The sequence below is a fragment of the Physella acuta genome, unplaced genomic scaffold (assembly GCF_028476545.2).
Source record: "Physella acuta isolate Inbredline_101_S28 unplaced genomic scaffold, ASM2847654v3 ptg001259l, whole genome shotgun sequence".
NCBI lineage: Eukaryota > Metazoa > Mollusca > Gastropoda > Physidae > Physella > Physella acuta.
Window position 1 is genome coordinate 83549 of NW_026732774.1, and position 19112 is coordinate 102660.

At 33.9% G+C, this 19112-nt stretch overlaps 1 protein-coding gene across 2 annotated transcripts; it reads right to left on the minus strand.

Moving 5' to 3' along the window:
* Nucleotides 1–1054: 1054 nt before the first annotated feature.
* On the minus strand, nt 1055–17235 carry LOC131957706 (pecanex-like protein 4). Of its 2 annotated transcripts, XM_059322451.1 has the most exons (14): nt 17117–17235; nt 14794–15038; nt 14041–14374; nt 13116–13365; nt 12531–12701; nt 11775–11910; nt 10590–11004; nt 10052–10188; nt 9179–9659; nt 7550–8789; nt 6737–6960; nt 6235–6355; nt 5678–5864; nt 1055–4638 (listed from the first exon to the last, which is right to left on the minus strand). In XM_059322451.1, exons 2-14 carry the CDS (start codon nt 14923–14925, stop codon nt 4387–4389), a joined length of 4080 nt encoding a protein of 1359 aa, XP_059178434.1. In that variant the 5' UTR covers nt 14926–15038; nt 17117–17235; the 3' UTR covers nt 1055–4386. The 2 variants fall into 2 exon arrangements, with proteins under 2 accessions (XP_059178434.1, XP_059178435.1); XM_059322452.1 differs by lacking the exons at nt 13116–13365; nt 14041–14374; nt 14794–15038; nt 17117–17235 and adding an exon at nt 12978–13010.
* Nucleotides 17236–19112: the final 1877 nt, after the last annotated feature.

Genomic DNA, 19112 nt, shown 5'->3' on the forward strand with positions numbered 1-19112 from the left:
TTTTACTTGTACCCTCTTAAACCATATTATTATTGAGTTCTACACCTCTTGATAATTTTTTATGTCATTTATATTGGCTACATTTTCTTCTGTTTTTTTTTCTCTCTCCTTGAATGCTATTATTTGCTGGGTTTTTAAGTTACATGATCTGCCATAAAAAGATACATAAAAATATGTGTATTTTTGTAGTTAATTTATGAATGAATATTGAAATAAAGCTGCCCACCACAAAATATTATTGAATTTTGTTGATATTTTAAAACATGGTTTTAAAATATTAAGTTTTTGACTCCTTTTGTTTTTATGTCTCTGTAAGAATTTTAAGAATCTAATTTCTTTCAATTAATTCAAATTTTATATAATAATGTAAGTTAAATTATTTTAAATCTCATTTGGTGTTAAACTACAGTAGACCCTAAGATAAAAACGTACAAGTTTGAGTTTTACTTTTGTTAAACATTGTTACAAATGCATACAAATTATTCTTATGCTGTAAAATTAAAGTGTGTTAAGTTTATTTTACCTCATATTTTAATGATGCAAGTGTTGTCTCAACGTTTTAGTTTGGCTATTAAAAATATTGTCTCCATCTTATTCTTAACCTGCCCTTCACATATCAGATTTAACATAAAAGTTGTACACAAAAATGCAATACTATGTTTAAGAAAATTCAAAATATATTTACTAGATCTATATGAGATAAATTTGTATAATAAAAGAAATATTAAACCTTTTAATATACCTTTTTAAACTTCCTTTTTTTGCTTAAGTATCTATAATACGAAAGTCAAAATGGTGTTGATTTGCTGTGTGTGAATTAAACTGAATTCTATGAGTGATTATGTTATGCATTGTTTAAAAAAAAAAGTATGCAATTCAACGCTTTTGTTATCAATGCTAAAATAAAATAAATGTGTACTATTTAGAAAAGTTTTGTGTTAATCTGTCAGTCACTATTGTTTTTATCTCTCTAAAGAATCTGCTTAGTCTACACAAGAGATGATTCATTCAACTTTCTCATAGTAGACAGCGAAAAAAAAATTTGCAAAAGAAAAATTAGGACAATTATTTTATTATTAAAACAAGCAAAAAACAAAATATATAGACAAAATGGTCCCAGCAATCTGACAGCTTAAAAAATACATTGTCCATTAAGTAAAAAAAAAAAAACAACAAAAAATAACTATCGAATTCTTTAAGATTTCAACACCCACTCCAGCTGATAATGTAATCAACCTGCTGACAAACAAACAAGTTAGCCACGACAAAAATTGTTCAATCCTAACCAAAAATATAATAATTGGTAAATCAACACAAAAAAAAGATATGTCAAAACTTACAAACATTGGTAACTATTTTTGTTTTATATTTTCTAACAAATATCTTAAAAACCCATTATGGCTGGCTAAAAATATAAATCTAGATCTAGTTTAAAATAAGAAACGTTGAACAGTATTTTTTTTTTGTAGTTAGTACATGACAATATCTAAGTTTTTCCCCCTTTTAGAAATATTCGTAATCCAACAGAAATAATTTACGTTATTTTCTTAAAAAACCAAACTATTTTAATCCGCTAGTTCTAAACACCATTAAAGAATATAGATATCTCTTGCTCTAAGCACATTGCCCTAAATATATTTTTAAAAACTTGGTCACAATAAGACAACAGAAAAAAAAAAATTGATATGATAAAAATTATTTACATAGTATCACAGACAAGTGTTCAAAAAAATATTAATCCAAGGGCCACATTTTTACAATGCTCTCCCTTCATTCATCTTTAAAAGCAGAAGAAAATGACCGACATTTTTTTGTTTTTCATAAATCCTCTAAGCAGTTTAAAAAATATATTGAGTTTCATAAAAAAATTTTTGTTCCCGCAAGCTGCCACAGATCATCATATCTTCCTCCACAAATACAAAAAAATGATACAAAAATCTTTTAAAAAAAATTGTATCATAAATTTTTAAAACCAGTATTGCTGTTATGTTAATTGTCAGGTGGGATACAACACTAGCAATTTAAAAAAAATTGTCTTATTTACATCCTTTCAAAATTAAAAAAAAAGCAACAAAATTTCTAATATTCAGCCAAACCTTTGTTAAAGATAATGTATAATATTAGACGTGGAGGTTGGTTAGTACATGTATTTGATTATATGCTAAGATATTTTAAATTAAGATTATTTTAAAATTACAGGTTAACTATTAGTTAATTCTAAATTGAATTTAAAACTAAGGTTAGTGTATATCTTGAGTTCAATTTGTTCTGCTACATCTTTAAAAAAAACAACATTACAACAACTTCAATAATACAGGGGGGGGGGGGAGTGAATTACACAAAAAGAGGTGTGATACAGTAGTCATCACAAAAACAAAAATAATTTTAAAAAAATAAGATGACAGTGAACTATTGCTTTGTTGATGAAGACCTCAGTGCTTAAAGGTAGTCACATTTTTTTTTGTTAAAAATCAAACCAAAAAAATGATAGTTTTTCCTTTACTCTGACTGTTGTAAATAAGCAAAAGATGAGATAGGTGTTTTAAGTCAGTCTTTTAAGCAACTGTATCAACATAAAAATATACTTAATTAGCCAACGTATCGACATAATAATTTACTTAATTAGCAAATCTAAATTTGAGAACTCAACTCAAAATGTTAATTTTGGGACATCCAGCACACTGGCCCACAATTGCTGTTAAACCTAAACAATCTTCTCATCAACTTAAACTGACAAAACAAAAATTCAGCCTCACAAGGCATCTCTTGCTTGATGGGATCATCATCAACACACAATGAGACATGGAAATAAAACAAATTCTATGGATACTAGCAATGACTGGCACCTTTAAAAAAAAATGATGAAAAAAAAAATAACATCCAGTAAATGTAAACCGTACAGAATTTAAATTGGTGTGTAGTTTACTTACATAAAAGTTCAGCAACAAAACAAAAAAAGGAGTTAAAAACAATAATAGAAACAAAAGTTCAATCATGAAACCAAGACACTAGATTGGGATGTAATTTAAAAAAAAAAAACCTCTTATTTTTAGCTGCTTCTCCATTTCAATAGTAATAATTTACATTTATGACATACCTCATGTGTCATAAAGTTGTTTTTTTTTACAGATTCTAAAATTAAATAAAAAAAAATCAATTACAATTTCATTCAATACTTATTTTTAAAGTCATGTACTCTCAGTTGTGAAAAAAAAAACCCCCAAAAAAAAAAACAACAACAAGCTATGAACATATTTACAAATATTAAAAGACTTGGCACTTTATTTTTGTGTGTGAAAAGGGACAGAATGATGAATTTAAAAAGTTAGGTTGTGATCTGTGAATGATGTGTACAAGTTCAGTTCATGACAGAGAAAAAAAAAGTTACGTAAAGGTCACAATGAATGTGAGTGAATGAAGATCACACACAAGTAGAGGTGGGGGGGTGCACAGCATCAGACGACAAAAATTCATGGACGGTTGGGCTTGAGCATTGTGTTTTTTTTAAATAAAGTTATTTTTTTTTTGCTCTTCAAAATGGTTTTAAAATACTTTCATAAAATGCCATTCGCATTGAAAAATTCAGATGTATTAAAAATAAGCCAAAATAACATAGGCTACAAATTTTTGCTTGAAGTAGGTTATATATCAGTCTTTTAAAATGGCATGCTGCAAAGGAGTTCAAAGATGAAAGAATTGACATTTTAAAAATTTCTCAAAATAAATTATTTCTCAATACAAGTTAAGTGTGTGGACATTATTGTAATTTTATACAGTTGACTAGAGCAGACTAACTAACACAGAAACACATTTTAGCAACTTAAAATCTCAACTGTATTACACAGTTTTTAAAAAAAAAGCATTCCTGACAACTATAAAGCTAGGAAACAAACAAAAAATTTGGATTAAAAAAAAAAGCTGTCTGGTAGATAGTTGAACATTTAAAAGCTTTGGTTGAAAAAAAAAACAATACACTGAACAAGAAAAATTAGCAACAAAGTTTGTTCATATAAAACATTAACAATGGTTTCCATAAAACAAGTAATGCCACAGGTCAGTGAAAGCAATGGATGGTAACACACATACAAAACATTACATGCCTTAGTTAAATTTATATGGAAGTAACACCATATTGTTATACATAAAAATATATCTTATTTTAAAAAAGGAATTATTTCTTTTACCAGTATTGAACAAATCTAAAATATAAAGTTTTAGAAGTAAATTTTGATTATGGATTTCTAAAAGATGTAAAAAAAAAAAGGCTAGGTTATTAAATTTTTTAGAGTTATTGCCCTTTAATTTAAAAATATCTAGTTTTGCAGAATGTCCTTATAAATTTTTAACCTATCAGTTCTTGTTAATATAAACTTTTTTTTTATATTGTTAAACTGTTGGTATAGACAGGGGAGGGGAGGAGTAGATGGGGTAGCCCAGGGGAGGGTCAGCAGCCTGGACCGTCAGGTTCCTCAACAGGGCGGGCTGGGCCTGGATGGAGTAGCGCTCCTCGTCATCGTTGGTCATGTACAGGAGCTCCAGGTTCAGGTTGGCCCACTGACCCATGACACTCTCCCGGTTGACCCGGCCGATGTGGACCAGGACTTCCTGCAGGGACAATGTCCTGCTGGTGTACATGCCCTGGGGATACAAAAAATTATGTTAGAAATGTCCTGCTGGTGTACATGCCCTGGGGATACAAAAAATTATGTTAGAAATGTCCTGCTGGTGTACATGCCCTGGGGATACAAAAAATTGTGTTTGAAATGTCCTGCTGGTGTACATGCCCTGGGGATACAAAAAATATTTTGTTTGAAATGTCCTGCTGGTGTACATGCCCTGGGGATAAAAAAAATTTATGTTTGAAATGTCCTGCTGGTGTACATGCCCTGGGGATACAAAAAATTATGTTAGAAATGTCCTGCTGGTGTACATGCCCTGGGGATACAAAAAAAATTATGTTTAAACATTGACTCAACATCAGCAAACTGACATTGGTGTATTTTACAGAAACAAAATGTATTACTGACTATTCTTCTTCTTCTTAGTCCTGTTCGTGCCCAAGACACATGGGGCAGATGAAGTAGAGTTCATCTGATTCATTGACCTCAGTATATGAAGGGATAGTGTGGTCAGCACTATGCCCAGCAGCCTTTGTTTCCCTAACATAAGTTAGCTACCTATCAAAGCTGGGTGGACTCAGGGACGTTTGAACCTGGATTCGAACTCGACACTCTTGGGTTAGCAGTCTAGCTCTCTACCGCTAGGCCATGCTGTTTACTGACTATTATTTCCCAAGAAATAAGTTACATATTTGCTTGACAAACCATAGATCCTATACACCTGAAACAACCCTAATACAGTCAATACTTAACAATGAATCAAACACCTAACCTATTCCATACCACTAAGTTACATATTTGCTTAACAAACCTTAGATCCCGTACACCTTAAACAACCCTAATACAGTCAATACTTAACAATGAATCAAACACCTAACCTATCCCATACCACTATGGTTTCAACTCCTAACATGTACATGAACCTAACATAAACCTAACACCCCACACCTATGAAACTAAAGCAGCACACCTAACCAACACTCTCATGATGATGAACCAAACTCCTCACATGCCTTATACATCCCCTTCCCCCCACCCCTAAACCAAACACCCCTCACCTGTCCAGTATTGACCCCCAGGGAGAACAAATTACTCCTGTTCTCCATCACAGAGACCCCCCAGTCAGGCTCCGTGTCCTTGCCGATGTACCAGTTGTCATCGTAGTCACGCAGGCTGGCCTCTAGTTCCTGATCGCTTGATATCTCCCCAATCAATGTCTGGTCCAACATCAGCTTAAACCCATACCTGATAGGGGAATAATAGTTATACAAAATAAATCATCAAACTAAAAAATAACATTTTTAAAAATGTAGCCGTTATTTTAATTATGTAAATTATAAGATAATATACAAATATTTTTTTATCAAAATTAAAAAAAAATTTAATCCCATAAAATAAATAAATAGTTTTATTAATTAATTAGGGAAAACAAATAACACAAACAATGAAAAAAAACTTCAGGATACAATTTGAAATTTAATTTAAATTTTTATAACTTCAATTGTTAGGAAAAAGAAAAAAAATTATAATTGAAAAATAAATTATAAAAAATTAAAAGGTAAAAGATTTAAAATACGTTAGTAAAAAAAAAAAAACAACTATAAAATGAGAGAACCTGAAAGCTTTTATCACCAGCCCATGTAGTTCTTTGTCCTCAGCTAACCAATCCATCATGGCGTTCCACGGGACATCCCCGTTGTAGCATTTATATAAGTAGCTCGCACCTCCAGGTCGACCTATATATATCAACACACCAGATCATAACATATAAAATATATAAGTAGTAAGCACCATTAACATATATTTTTTCTTATCACAGATTAAAACAAAACCAGTTGTAATCACATAAGGTTTGTCTTAAGACAATAACTGAGATGTGTTCAAATACAGATCTCATCAAAAAATAGGTAGAAATAGATATTCAATTTTCATTTCAACAAAAAGAATATGGGTAGAGCAATACAAAATGTAAGAATGTAAATACTAGCCAATGTAAGGGTAAGACAATACAAAATGTGATAATGTAAACAGAGAATACTAGCCAATGTAAGGTTACAACAAGAATGTAAACAGAGACTGGTGGCCCAGGTAAATTACCGTAAATACCAACACCTTACCTGGGGTGTCAAAGGCAGAGTAGCAGGCCATCACCAGCTGGCTGTAGCAGTTGGTCAGGGCATCGTCACTGCCCACCTCTGCTGCCACCTTCTGCCCAGGGTGTTCTGTGACTGACCAGTCTAAGGTGCTGAGTGTGTGCTTGTACCATGAGGTGGGGAACTGGGGTATGTAGCGGGCCAGTTGTGAGGGTTCTATAGGGAGCTCTCTCCACTTGAAGGGTACACTATAAATAGTAAACACATTGTTATAGGGAGCTCTCTCCACTTGAAGTGTACACTATAAATAGTAAACACAGTGTTATAGTTATAGGGAGCTCTCTCCACTTGAAGGGTACACTACAATAAGTAAACACAGTGTTATAGGGAGCTCTCTCCACTTGAAGGGTACACTACAAATAGTAAACACAGTGTCGTCATAAAAGGCAGATATTCTTAAAGAGTAGGCCTACACTAGTCAACAGCATAATATGAGGTGTATTTTCTTAAAGGGTACACTACAAATAGTCAACACAGCTAACAAGGTAATACAAATGATTTTCTGCTGTAAGAATAGGTTAGAGTAGGATTAAGGATTGACTAGGATCACTGTATTAGTAAAGAAATAAATGTCCTGCCAATAATTTGGAACGTAATAATAAAAGAGGATAGAGTTATGATTTTGGATAATTAAAATTTAAGTTTTTTTAAAAAATAACCTATTTTTTGAGTATCAGTTATTGTTGCAGAATGGATTTATAGTTTATAACCAAACCTTACGGCACTTAAAATCAGGCCTAAACAGTATGATATAATGAAGAAATAAAGCAAATTTACCTGATGTGTGTAGAGTACTGGCACTTAAAGTCTGGAGAACCAGCCAGGTTCATTAAGGGCTTGTAAATGTGATTGCCATTAGACACCATAAACTTGGATGTCGGCTTATTGGCAAACATAGATTTCACGCCCGTAACAGGCTCATCAAAATCAAAGTCTGGCCGAGTCCGAGGCACGTTAATATCCACAGCAGGTAAACCAAAATCCAAGTCCTCGGAAAATTCCGGAGCATCCCTACTACTAAGGCTGTTGTTGAATATTGGATTCTTGTTAGACTTGATGGGAGGTAGGGTAGTCATTACTGCATGCGGGGAAGGCGGTTTATGTGAAGAGTTGTTTGTGATTGAAACCACAGTGGAGACTTTATGTTGTTGTTTGATTGAAGATTTTTTCTTGTTTTTCTCGGCATCGAAGTCCTCGGACCAGATGCTATCAGTGAAGCTGTGGAGGGAGGAGGAGAGGGAGACTTGTCGTGACGAGCTGGACCCTCTAGAACCAGGACGCGAGTTGGGGTTCGTTTTGTTCTGGACGATCGACGGCAGGGCGAAGCTGTCACCCCCGCCGGTAAGTTGGTGGACGGAGGTATCATGCCTGTCCCTGTCGACGACGACTCCACGGTCGTACTTGTCTTTGACAACAACCGCCCGGTTGTTCCGAGCGGCGGCCATGTTGTGGTTTAACTCCTTGGGGGCGGTGTTGTTGTTGACCACGCTGACCTTGTCTTTCCTCTTGTTGCTGTTGTCTTTGTAGAACTTGGCCTTGACCTCCCCCTGGCTGGACAAGCTGTTTGTTTTCTCCATCAGGGCGATCTCCTTCTCCTTCATCTTCCTGGCCAGCTCCTCTTTCTTCTTCAGCTTGTTGATATGCCGCAGCAGAACCCAGATCAGACTTTTGATGAAGAACGACAGTGTCATGCCCACGCTGTCAGGGCAGTCAATGACCCCCGTCAGGACATTCCTGGCGTCGGAGTACGACCTGACCTCTGCCGCGTCGACTGGGGTCATGCAGTGAAACGGGTAGCCGTTGAAGGTGCAGCACGGCTGGTTTTTCCCCTTGCCGACAAAAGCTTCCACAAACTGGTCATCCACGCGAGAGGCCTCGGCAGTGTGACAGGAAGTCTCCTGGAGCTCCAGACCCTTGATGCTGACCGTGCAGTAGCCGGCGCCTCTCTCCAGCACCATGGTCCACAGTAGCCTGTCCTGGTACCTCATTAAGTAATGGTTCCCTACACTTGGCTCACCTGCAAGACAAAATACATTTTTAAATATTGAATTAGAGAAGTTCAAAGTAAAAAATAAGGTGATAGGCAATGTGGATTTTAAACTTTTGGTAAAAAAAAATTTCTTAAAGGGGAATAAACGAAAAGCTGCCTCCCTGAGCCTGTTTAAATCTTGGGGTAATAATCTGTTTGGTTTGATCAGTACAACAAACCACTCATTAATAAAATTTACTGGCACTAAGATAAATAAAGGTGACTTGGTCCTGATGATTCTCTTTCAGCAGAAATAGACAGCCTCTGCAATGTCTAGACTATTATAAACTTTTAAAATTATATCATCTTGATATCCAAAAATGTAAACAAATTTACCAAAGAAAGATCAACTATTAAACCAAGTAAAATTTCAGTACCTAGGCTTCCATTAGCAAACCCATATCTCAAAGCTTTGGTCAACTCTCCAGACAGCTGCTTGTAGTACAGTGTATCAGGACACGTGCTGGCCGACGACCCCACAGGCTCTGGCCAAAACTTGCTGGGCCGAGGGTATCCAATAAAGAACAGCGGGAGGGTAAACAGGCAGAGCAGGGGGGCAGACAGAGCTGAGGCAGCGACGACGACAGCCAGCACAACGGGGAAGAAGAGGATGTTCATGATCATGATGCGGACGGTGGAGCTGCGTCGTTGCTTCTTGTCTGTCCAGGACACAACCATCAGGGCCAGGACAAAGAACATTTTGTTGAGCAGCTGGCTGAGCCTGTCCCGCACTACCCCCGCCACCAGCAGGAGGATGGGCACCCCCAGGGTGGTGACGACGGAGTTGTCGGACAAGGTGACGGCCACGATGTGGATGCAGGATGTCTCCAGCAGGGCGTGGGTAGTGCTCTGCCACACCTGGAGGGCAAGAGATCAAATCTTCAATGTGCAATAGTTGTAAGAAATGTACAAGAAATTCTGGTTCAAAATAAATTTGTGAAAAAATATTCTTTATAAAAAGTTTATTGCACTAATCAAAAGTAATTTTTGAAAACAGGAAGTAAATTAAGAACTTTTAGTGTACCAGTAATCACCCAATAGAAAGCTCAAAAACATTGTCCAATTTTTATAAATTATGATATCATAAATACTATATTTTTACATACCTTGGAGGTATGATGAGGTATGAAGTAAAATCAAACACTATATATTGACATTTTTAAAAATTTAAATAGGAAATATATAAAAAAATATTTGGGTGGAGTAAAAACGGAAGTGTTTTTAGTAGTCAAATGTCAAATGTAACTTACCCAACGGAACGCCCGAACTGTGGCAAACACATACAAGACACCCAGTGGGATGGAGAAGCTGTCAATCATGGAGACTGTCATCACATCAACACTGGTTACTTGTAAGGACAGGTAGACCACCATCAATACTGGAGATACTGCAACATATTCAATGTTTTCAATACACTATTCAAATAGAAGATTGTATCATCTTGTTTAAGTTAATACTGACCAATAAGAAAAAAACCTAGCAGATAGAAATATTGTCAAGTTGATTATTGTATTTAGTTCAGCTTAAACTTAATCAAATTCCTCACATCATTGATTTAACAGAGTAGATGAAAAAAGACATAAATTGTTGGCTCCACTTGCATGACAAAACTTAAATTAAATCTTAATGGAACGTTAATTACATAACTACAGTCTATCTTTTAAAAAGTAAATTAAAAAATTAAAATTAAATAAAGTAACAACATAAATAAAAAAAAAATTTAAGTTAAATAAAGCAAAAGCATAATTAAAATTAAAATAAAATGAAACAGAAGATGAAAGGACTTACACCAAGTCACTATGATGCGCCTCAGAATTCCAAACACCAACAACCTCTTCTTGACCTGCCTAAACTTTTTAGTCCTTTCAATATTTGCTGGATAAAAAATGTTCCTCCACATTCCAAAGAAAACAAAAACACTTTGCGCATCTCGGAAAACTTTTTCCGCCACACACAACCCGATGATGCAGTAGCCCACGTACGTGAAAACATTCGCTGGCAAGCTTGTGACGTAGTAGTTGGTGGCCCCGGCTGCCGCGGCTGTGGCTGCTAGCATGATGATGTGGTAGAGGGTGGTGGACCAGCACCACGACCACAGGAAGCCAGTGTTTGGTGTGTGGGGCGGGGACAGGTGCGCCAGGCTGGATGGCTTGACCGAGGACACTCTATTGCTGTTGTTGTTTCTGTGACAGGCTGACCAGAGCTGGGAACACAAAGGTCAAAGTTCAGTGGGATGACCCCGACACTTTTTCAACAATCAATTGAAGTATAAACTTTTAGATACATTAAAAAGCAAATACAGTGCTATCTATTATTTTATTTTAAATATTTGATTTTAAAAGCCATGTTTTTATTTAAAATAAATTAATAATAAATTAAAAATAATAAAATTCATTTTTTAAACTATAAAACAAACCAAAAATTTACTTTCCTTCCTTCAAAAAATATGAAACCAATTAACAGCATTAAGTTAAGGGCAGTAAAACATTTTTTTAATCTCTAAATTGTATTTGTCAAGTAATACACAATTTAACTCATTCTAGAAAGACAAACTAAATGCATCAGTTTATACTTTAGTCCAACATTTCTTTTGAACCATATAGGAAATAACAATTCCCTGAGATTCCTAGCAAAAGCTATAAGCAAAAAGATGTAAAATTAAAAAAAATGGAATTTTTAAAAATAATTTTTTATGGTGTGTTCAAGTTAATTATTGTTTTAAAAATTCTAAGATGATGTCTCCCGTTCTTCAGTTATTTGAAATCTAATATTGTGAATGAACTATCAGAATTTTTATACACACTAAAAAAGTCGTAATCAATTGTAAAAAATTGAAAGTCATCATTAATTTTAATCCTAGGGGAAAACCTAGGGAACTCAGAGTACTTTCCCTTAGATCAGGAAAATGTTTAAAAGTACAAAATTAGAGGTCTAGGAGAAATGAATCAGATTGTAAAAGTAACATGTTCTCACCTGTGTGCCCAGCCTTCCTAAATCACAACTCAAAAGATACCCAGTGAGGGCAGCAAGCATGACAGAGCCAAAGCAAAAATCAATGAAGTAGCAGCCGAGGAATGCACCGACAGACAAAATAAAATTGACAACAAGTCTGGAAAATAAAATTTTATATTATATTACTCTTAAATTAACTAACATTAGGCTAACCTTGTGACATATTTGTCTACAGGTATTAACTGTACTAAATAAATGGTTGACAGCTTCTACTAAATAAACCAACATCATGACACTTAACTAACATTATGATAAACTTATTAAAACATTCATATACAATAAAAACAAGTAAGACAGAAACATTGAGAGGGTAAATCCAAATAATTATAAAGTGTTAATTGTGTCTATGTGGTAAAAAAGAGGTCTAATGGGAATAAGATAATGTCACTGTTATTTACAAACGCCTAAGTCATGTTTTCATGTTTTCAGAAAACTGAAAAGACTGGATAACTTAAGTATTAATTCTGCTATGTCACTATGGTACAATTATTAAAAAAAACTTTCTGATTGGCCGATGACTTGGGCAATTTGCAATATCAGAATAATGTGTCAACATTGTATTTCAACTATTAACTCATAACCCCCAAAAAAAATGACTTAGGCGACCGTGTTATGACCAAGACAATAAGTAGTAATAGACCATTCAAACATGTTTTTAAAAAAATATCAGTTTAATTTTAAGTTATAAAATTAAAAATAAAATGAGATGGCCAGTACCTTATATTAGAAGCTGCTGGTGATCCACCAAGCATGAAAACAAGAAACTGTTCAACAAGCCAGAGAATTAAAACCTCAGTTGATGGCAGCAGCCCAAACATCCACAGGAAAGGCAAGAGAATAAACACAACATGTAAAATTTGGTTCGCCAAGAAAAGCTCTGAATAGTACCTGGGGAAATTGAATTTAAATGAAAAATTTACCAATAAAAGTTTTAGAGACATAAATTTCTCTAAATCATAACTGACTAAAATACATTAAAATAAATACCAAAATAAAATATTATTTGATAAAAATAATATTTAAAAAAAAATACTGCAAAAAACACAAATCACAATTTTTAAGAAAACAAACAATTTTTTAAACAATTTACAGTGTCCATTGAATATGTTAGATGAAAATTAACCAAGGTAACAGATTCTATAATTTTTAGAAATTGTGACCTACCAATTAGCTATATGGATACTATAGCATAGTAAAGTATACATAAAAATTGTGACCTACCAATTAGCTATATGGATACTATAGCATAGTAAAATATGGATACTATAGCAGAGTAAAGTGTACATAGAAATTGTGACCTACCAATTAGCTATATGGATACTATAGCATAGTAAAGTATACAGAGGTCTGGTCAGTGGCAGAAGCTCGTGTGTATCCATTGTGCGATACACCGCAGGCTCTGGTGGTGCAGCTGTGGTCAGCGAGTACTGAGCTATGCTGATGGTCAACCACCCCAGGATAAATATGATGGTTGTAGCTCCATAATTAAAGTAGTAAAGGGTGTTGATGGTGGAGGGCAACAGATACCAAAACCCTAAACCACACACAGCTCCTAAAACAAGTGAATGATAGGATCTTGATATTCTATCTAGTAAAATTTATTGTTACAACTTTACAAGTTTTTTAAACACGAGAAAGTGGCAATTTTAAAGTTATTAAGAACATAAGTATAAAAAAATGATAGGTAGGCTTTTCATAGTTTCTGCTAGGTAAGTACTTAGTCCAACTCACATCTAAGTAAGCTTAGGGACAACCTACAGACAAATAAAAAGTCTGTCTAAAGACTCACTGGTAAGTATTTATTTGCTCCACTGCAACCCTTAATACCCCATTCAGAAATGTAAAATTCAAGAAAAGGGCTCAAATAAAATTGTAGCAATGATGAAAATATTGCAACAGTAATGATATCAAGCCATATGTTAAATCAAATATAATTAATACAACTGAAATTATGGGGACGGCATGGTCGGATGGTAGAGCTCATGAATACTAACCCGCAAGTCTCAAGTTCGGATCCTGGGATGTCCCTGAGTACACCCAGCTCTGACTGGTACCTGACTCACATTAGGGAAACCAAGGGGGCCGTGTCTAGTGCAGACAACACTATTCCCTATACACCGAAGTCTTTAATTAAGATTAACTCTACTTCATGTGTCATGGGTACAAAAAGGAAAATATGATGATGACAAATAAATTCAATACAAATTTAAATGTATGGGTGTTTTACCTGACAGCAAGGCGTGTACAGCAATGTTTATTTTAAACCTCTTTGGTGGGATGACAAACGTCAAAGTCTCCGCCCCACAGCAGGACTCAAACTCCACCTCATCTTCATCAGCCAGGATGTTCTTCCTCACAATGTCCAGCTGCTGGCTCTCTTTCTCCTTCATCTCCACCACCGTGGTGATGGTCTGCACCACCACCACAAAGATGACGATACACGCCCCATACAAACAGCTGTAGAGCAGCAAAAAGTTGCCGATCTGATCGTCCGTGTAGGCTAGTTCCAAGACTAAAGTGAAGATGCATCCAAGCATTAGTGGCAAGAGCCACAGAGTTATCTGTTAAAAAAAAATATTGTTATTTAAATAATTTTTGTTAATTTAATAATTTGAAATTCTGTAATATAAGCATAGTATTTTTTTAAAATAAAATTTAACAATTTCTGCATTTACATATTAAAAAAAATTAATTGTTGAAAGGGATTTGATTCTGAAGAGTATAAGAAGTTACCATAGAGTAACAATACTATAATCTGGCTAGCGAACAAAATAACTGATGACGGAATCCCTGTACTAAAAAATAGCCTAGATATAAATATAAATGAACATCATATGTGATCTCTATATATTTAAGAGTTTTGGGATTTTTTAATAATGCAAATTCATCTACCTTTCTGTAAAAAAAAAAAAAAGGTAACCAACATATTTATAAATAAAAAATGAAATCTTTGTAAACATTGAATCAAGTAACAACTTACCTGGTTGATATAAACATATGGAGGTGCGTCATAGCCTAGTTTCACTTTAAGACCCCCCAGTACAGTCTGGGGGATACGCTTGTATAGAAACTGACGTTTGTATTCATTTAACAATGGTACACCCATTCCCATGATAAACTGGGGTCTACAAAGGGGATGGTGCACCGTTTGTTACAAAAACTGTATCCAACTGCATGGTCTTATTGTTGTTTCATACATTCACAGGACAAATTACTCCAATAAATCTGAAATTTGAAAAAAAAAAAACCATTATTTCTTCATTGACAAAATGTAGATTTAACCAGCTTAAGCAAAAAAAAAAAATATATATTTTTCTAAATTTACCTCTCTAAAATAATGGTATATTAGGCTTAGGGGTCATCCAAAAATAACATCACGCTTCAAAATAAAAAAATTATATCCCCCTAACCACACATTCATAAAAAGCCAACCCCCCCACCCCCCAATGATGTCACATTCAGCCTACAAAATTGCAGTTTTTTTAAAAACATCAATTTCCTTCTAAAAGTGACTGAGCTCGCTCTAAATAGAATGTTATAATCCATTTCTATAACAATGGGTGGCATCATGCTGTCTGTACCCCTCCTCTTCATTACACATCATCACAAACTTACGGAACCCCCCCTCCCAATTTACACCCAGCATTAAGTTTGGTTTAGTTATACACTACCTACATTAAAATTTACACCTATTATGCATTCAGCTTGGGCTTGTGAAGTCAGTTGTGATTTGTGACTTTTCCTAGTGGATTTAGACTTAGGTTCCAAATGGCAGTAGTAGGACTAGGCCTATATAAAACTATTTTGTTTAAAATTCCAGCTGTACTCTTAGGATACAAAATAGTCTACCAAAATTGACTAATAATAATTCATTAATATAATATGTTATAACTATATACTAGTATATACTACTCTATACCAGAGGCGTAACGATGGCGGGGCAGGGAGTGCGGACCGCACCTAGTGAGGCTAGTGACACCATTTAGGGGGATGATTGAAACTAATGCAAAAAAATGCAAAATGAATTGAAGAAAAGCTCTTTTGCCAGTACCATTAAAGATTAATTAAAGTTAAATAGACTTTTAAGTTAAAATCGACAATTGTTACAAGAGGGTGGGGGTGACACTATGACGTAAACGTGCTAACAATAGAGAAAACAAAGCTAGATCCAACTGTATTATTAACATAATAATATATACTCTATATATATATATAGGTCCTATATATTATTTATATATATTATATATATATATATATATAATATATATATAGGACCTATATATATATATATAGGGCATATATTATATATAAATGCCTATAGGCTATATACTTTGTTTCTTTTTTTTTGGGGGGGGGGGGGGGGGTGACACCATGTACACCCGACCTAGCGACGCCACTGCTCTATCTATATATATAATTCTCTTCTGGGAGCCGCTAGAAAACAAGCTGCAAACGCGCCTAGAAAACAAGCTGTAAACGCGCTCCCTACCTCCCCACCCCTACATGGTTTTAGTGAGCTGTGTTCACTCTAAATGTTTACAAGCAGAGCCAACGATTTTAAACGTAGGGGGGGGGGGGGGAGGGGAGGGGGGAGGGGAAGGAAAGGGGGGGGTTATGGTCCTTAACAAGCTACTTATAGTGTTTTAAAGAAATATTTTCAGTGGCAGCGTTGGTACTGTCGAATTCACAAATTTTGAATTACTGAAAAGTAGAAAAAAAAAAACTAAATAGCGGCATATGTTATGCCGCGGGCCGGCTCGTACTCTATACTATAACAACAAAGCTGAGCATAAATTATTAAATTTGTATGTAATTGTATTATTGTATAGGCCCAGACCCTATACTTCCTCTACCTCTTTGGGGTATGTCTTTCTTCAACCAGCAAAATTCAACATATGGTACCAGACTAGCACATCAACTCAAACAGAACTTTGTTAATTAAGTGATTGGTATGGCCAATTTCAATTTATTTATTATGACTTTTATGAAATTTGAACCACAATCAATTTAATTAATTTATGGTCATAAAATGAAAAGGTAGTCTAAATCTAAACAGACTCTAGACCTACTACTTTTATAATTAGCATGACATTGACAAAATTGAAACCCAAAAAGCTTACAATCAGACAACCTTTTTTTTTTTTGTGACTTAAAAATAAAATTTTGTAGCCTAAATTTTAAGAAAGAGGTGAAAAAGAAGATCCATTTGGCACATTTTAATTGCTATTTAAACCATATGTAAATGTAATTTGTATGCGTATTATGTACAGTATTATATGTCACAGACACTCCTAGCTTTTTACCTTAGATGATAAACACGTTTGTTTACGTTTATACGATAAACACGGTACTCTGAATCTATATTTTTATTGTAGTGTAGTGTGTAGAATAATTATTTGTCCTGTTGTTATGTATGATCTGGGTTGCCAGACCAACAGAACAATAACAAGGCCAAAATCTTTAAGTTTCATTAACACCCTTAAAAACATTTAAATACATATTGTAATGACGACACTGTTAAACAGTACCCAAAATATGATTTTATACTTAGAATCTATCTATACGATTATTGATTTTTCACACTTTGTTTTTATCAAAAATAAAAAGCGGTGCTACGTATTTTAAAAAAATTGTAGTCAGTAGAAAGGAACATAATTGCAATTTAGACGAATATATTATAAATACAATTTAGGATGCATTAAAAGAAAAAATAATAAAAAGTTAAAATCAGTCATTTAATTAGATATTTGGTTTTAGTTTATCCAACGGTGAAAACATACAAATATAGCCTAGTTTTCTGTTTATATTATATCAATATGCAGGATTATAAATACATAGTACTAACAACACATTTTTAAAAAGTGTAGTACAATCACGTTTAATAACCTGTTTTTATATTATATTGTTTAAAAAATATCATATGCATAAAATATTAATCGTAGCCAACTTAAACAAGTGACTCAAAATGCATTTTGCTTTATGATTGTGCACAGTCTAACTTTACTAAATACGTTGCCAATTTGGCAGCTTGGAAGAATACTAGCTTTGAGTTAAAAATATATAGGCCCTATTTTGTAAAAACAAAATAAATGTAGAGCGATTAATTTTTATTTAAAATATTATATAATGCTTCATATTATCAATATAAATTGCAAATTGTTTTCGAAACTACCATTTAGGTCTAAACTTAGTGGTTAAAAATAAATCTGCCTTTCTTAGGCCAGACTAGGCCTATTCTTCTTTGTGTCACGAATCCTTTAGTCAAATACTGTATCAGCAAAAAATAGCGGAACAAATAACTGCAAAATAAACAGCAAAATATAGGCCCTAATCCCAATAAACCTATCCTAGAATCTAGAATTTAAGGGAACTTTTTGAAACACCGATGAACTTAAAAGAACTCAAACTTTTAACTTATTGACTGATTTATTTCACAAATTAAAATATCGATCATGCACTTATTACGGTTTTATTATTTTAATTTTTTTTTGGTCAACTGAAAGTGAACTGCATTTTTTCGGGATTAATAGGTCTAGTAAGGGGAAATAAATAATTGTCTTCGTTGTGCCGAAACCAAAATGTAACAGCAATATTTAATTTCACCCGTAAGCCTTCATCGATATATAAACTATAATATAGATGTTAAATAACCTTTAAAAAATACAGCAAGCTTTAATATATATAAACCGAGTTTTGTCGACTTAACGGAACGACCTGTATGGCTCTGTTCGTGACCATTCGTATCGTTATCGTTAAACAGCTGATAGCTTTCTCAAAGATTCCTACATTGAGCTATTTTTAATTAGTTAAGTACTTTAACATGTACATTTAGGACTACATTTTAGTGCGAATGTCATAACAATTTCATCTTCGGGGGAATGTAATCAACACAAATTTTAAAATTAAAAAAAAATATTTACAACATTTTTACAACAAAATTTAAACAGATTGCACAGTAATTGTTATTCCCAAAAGAAGGCGAAACCGTTGACTTATCTCATATTTCTCTTAACAAATTTTGGGTTACAACAATTGGGTCCGGGGTTTCCAGTTTGTGTGTATATATATATATATATATATATATATATATATATATATATATCATATCGTTTTAAGAAATAATTCTATCAATGTTTATTCCAACAAAAGTGTAAGCTCTACGAAATCATCACGGGATATAGCAAAAGAAAAATAAACAATTGAATATACAAAAACGTGTAAGGTAATTTTTATTTAATTTAAAGGTTTAAAAAAAAATCCACCATACGTCTGGTAACGTTCTCACACACTTCCTGGGTG

What these genes read in the sequence shown, in the direction of transcription:
- LOC131957706 (XM_059322451.1), bottom strand. Translation starts at nt 14,925, where the DNA reads ATGGGAATGGGTGTACCATTGTTAAATGAATACAAACGTCAGTTTCTA. An exon ending in CATATGTTTATATCAACCAG is followed by an intron (nt 14,375 to 14,793) that starts GTAAGTTGTTAC and finishes TTTTTTTAACAG; the next exon opens with ATAACTCTGTGGCTCTTGCC. An exon ending in AGTATCCATATAGCTAATTG is followed by an intron (nt 12,702 to 13,115) that starts GTAGGTCACAAT and finishes CAATTTCCCCAG; the next exon opens with GTACTATTCAGAGCTTTTCT.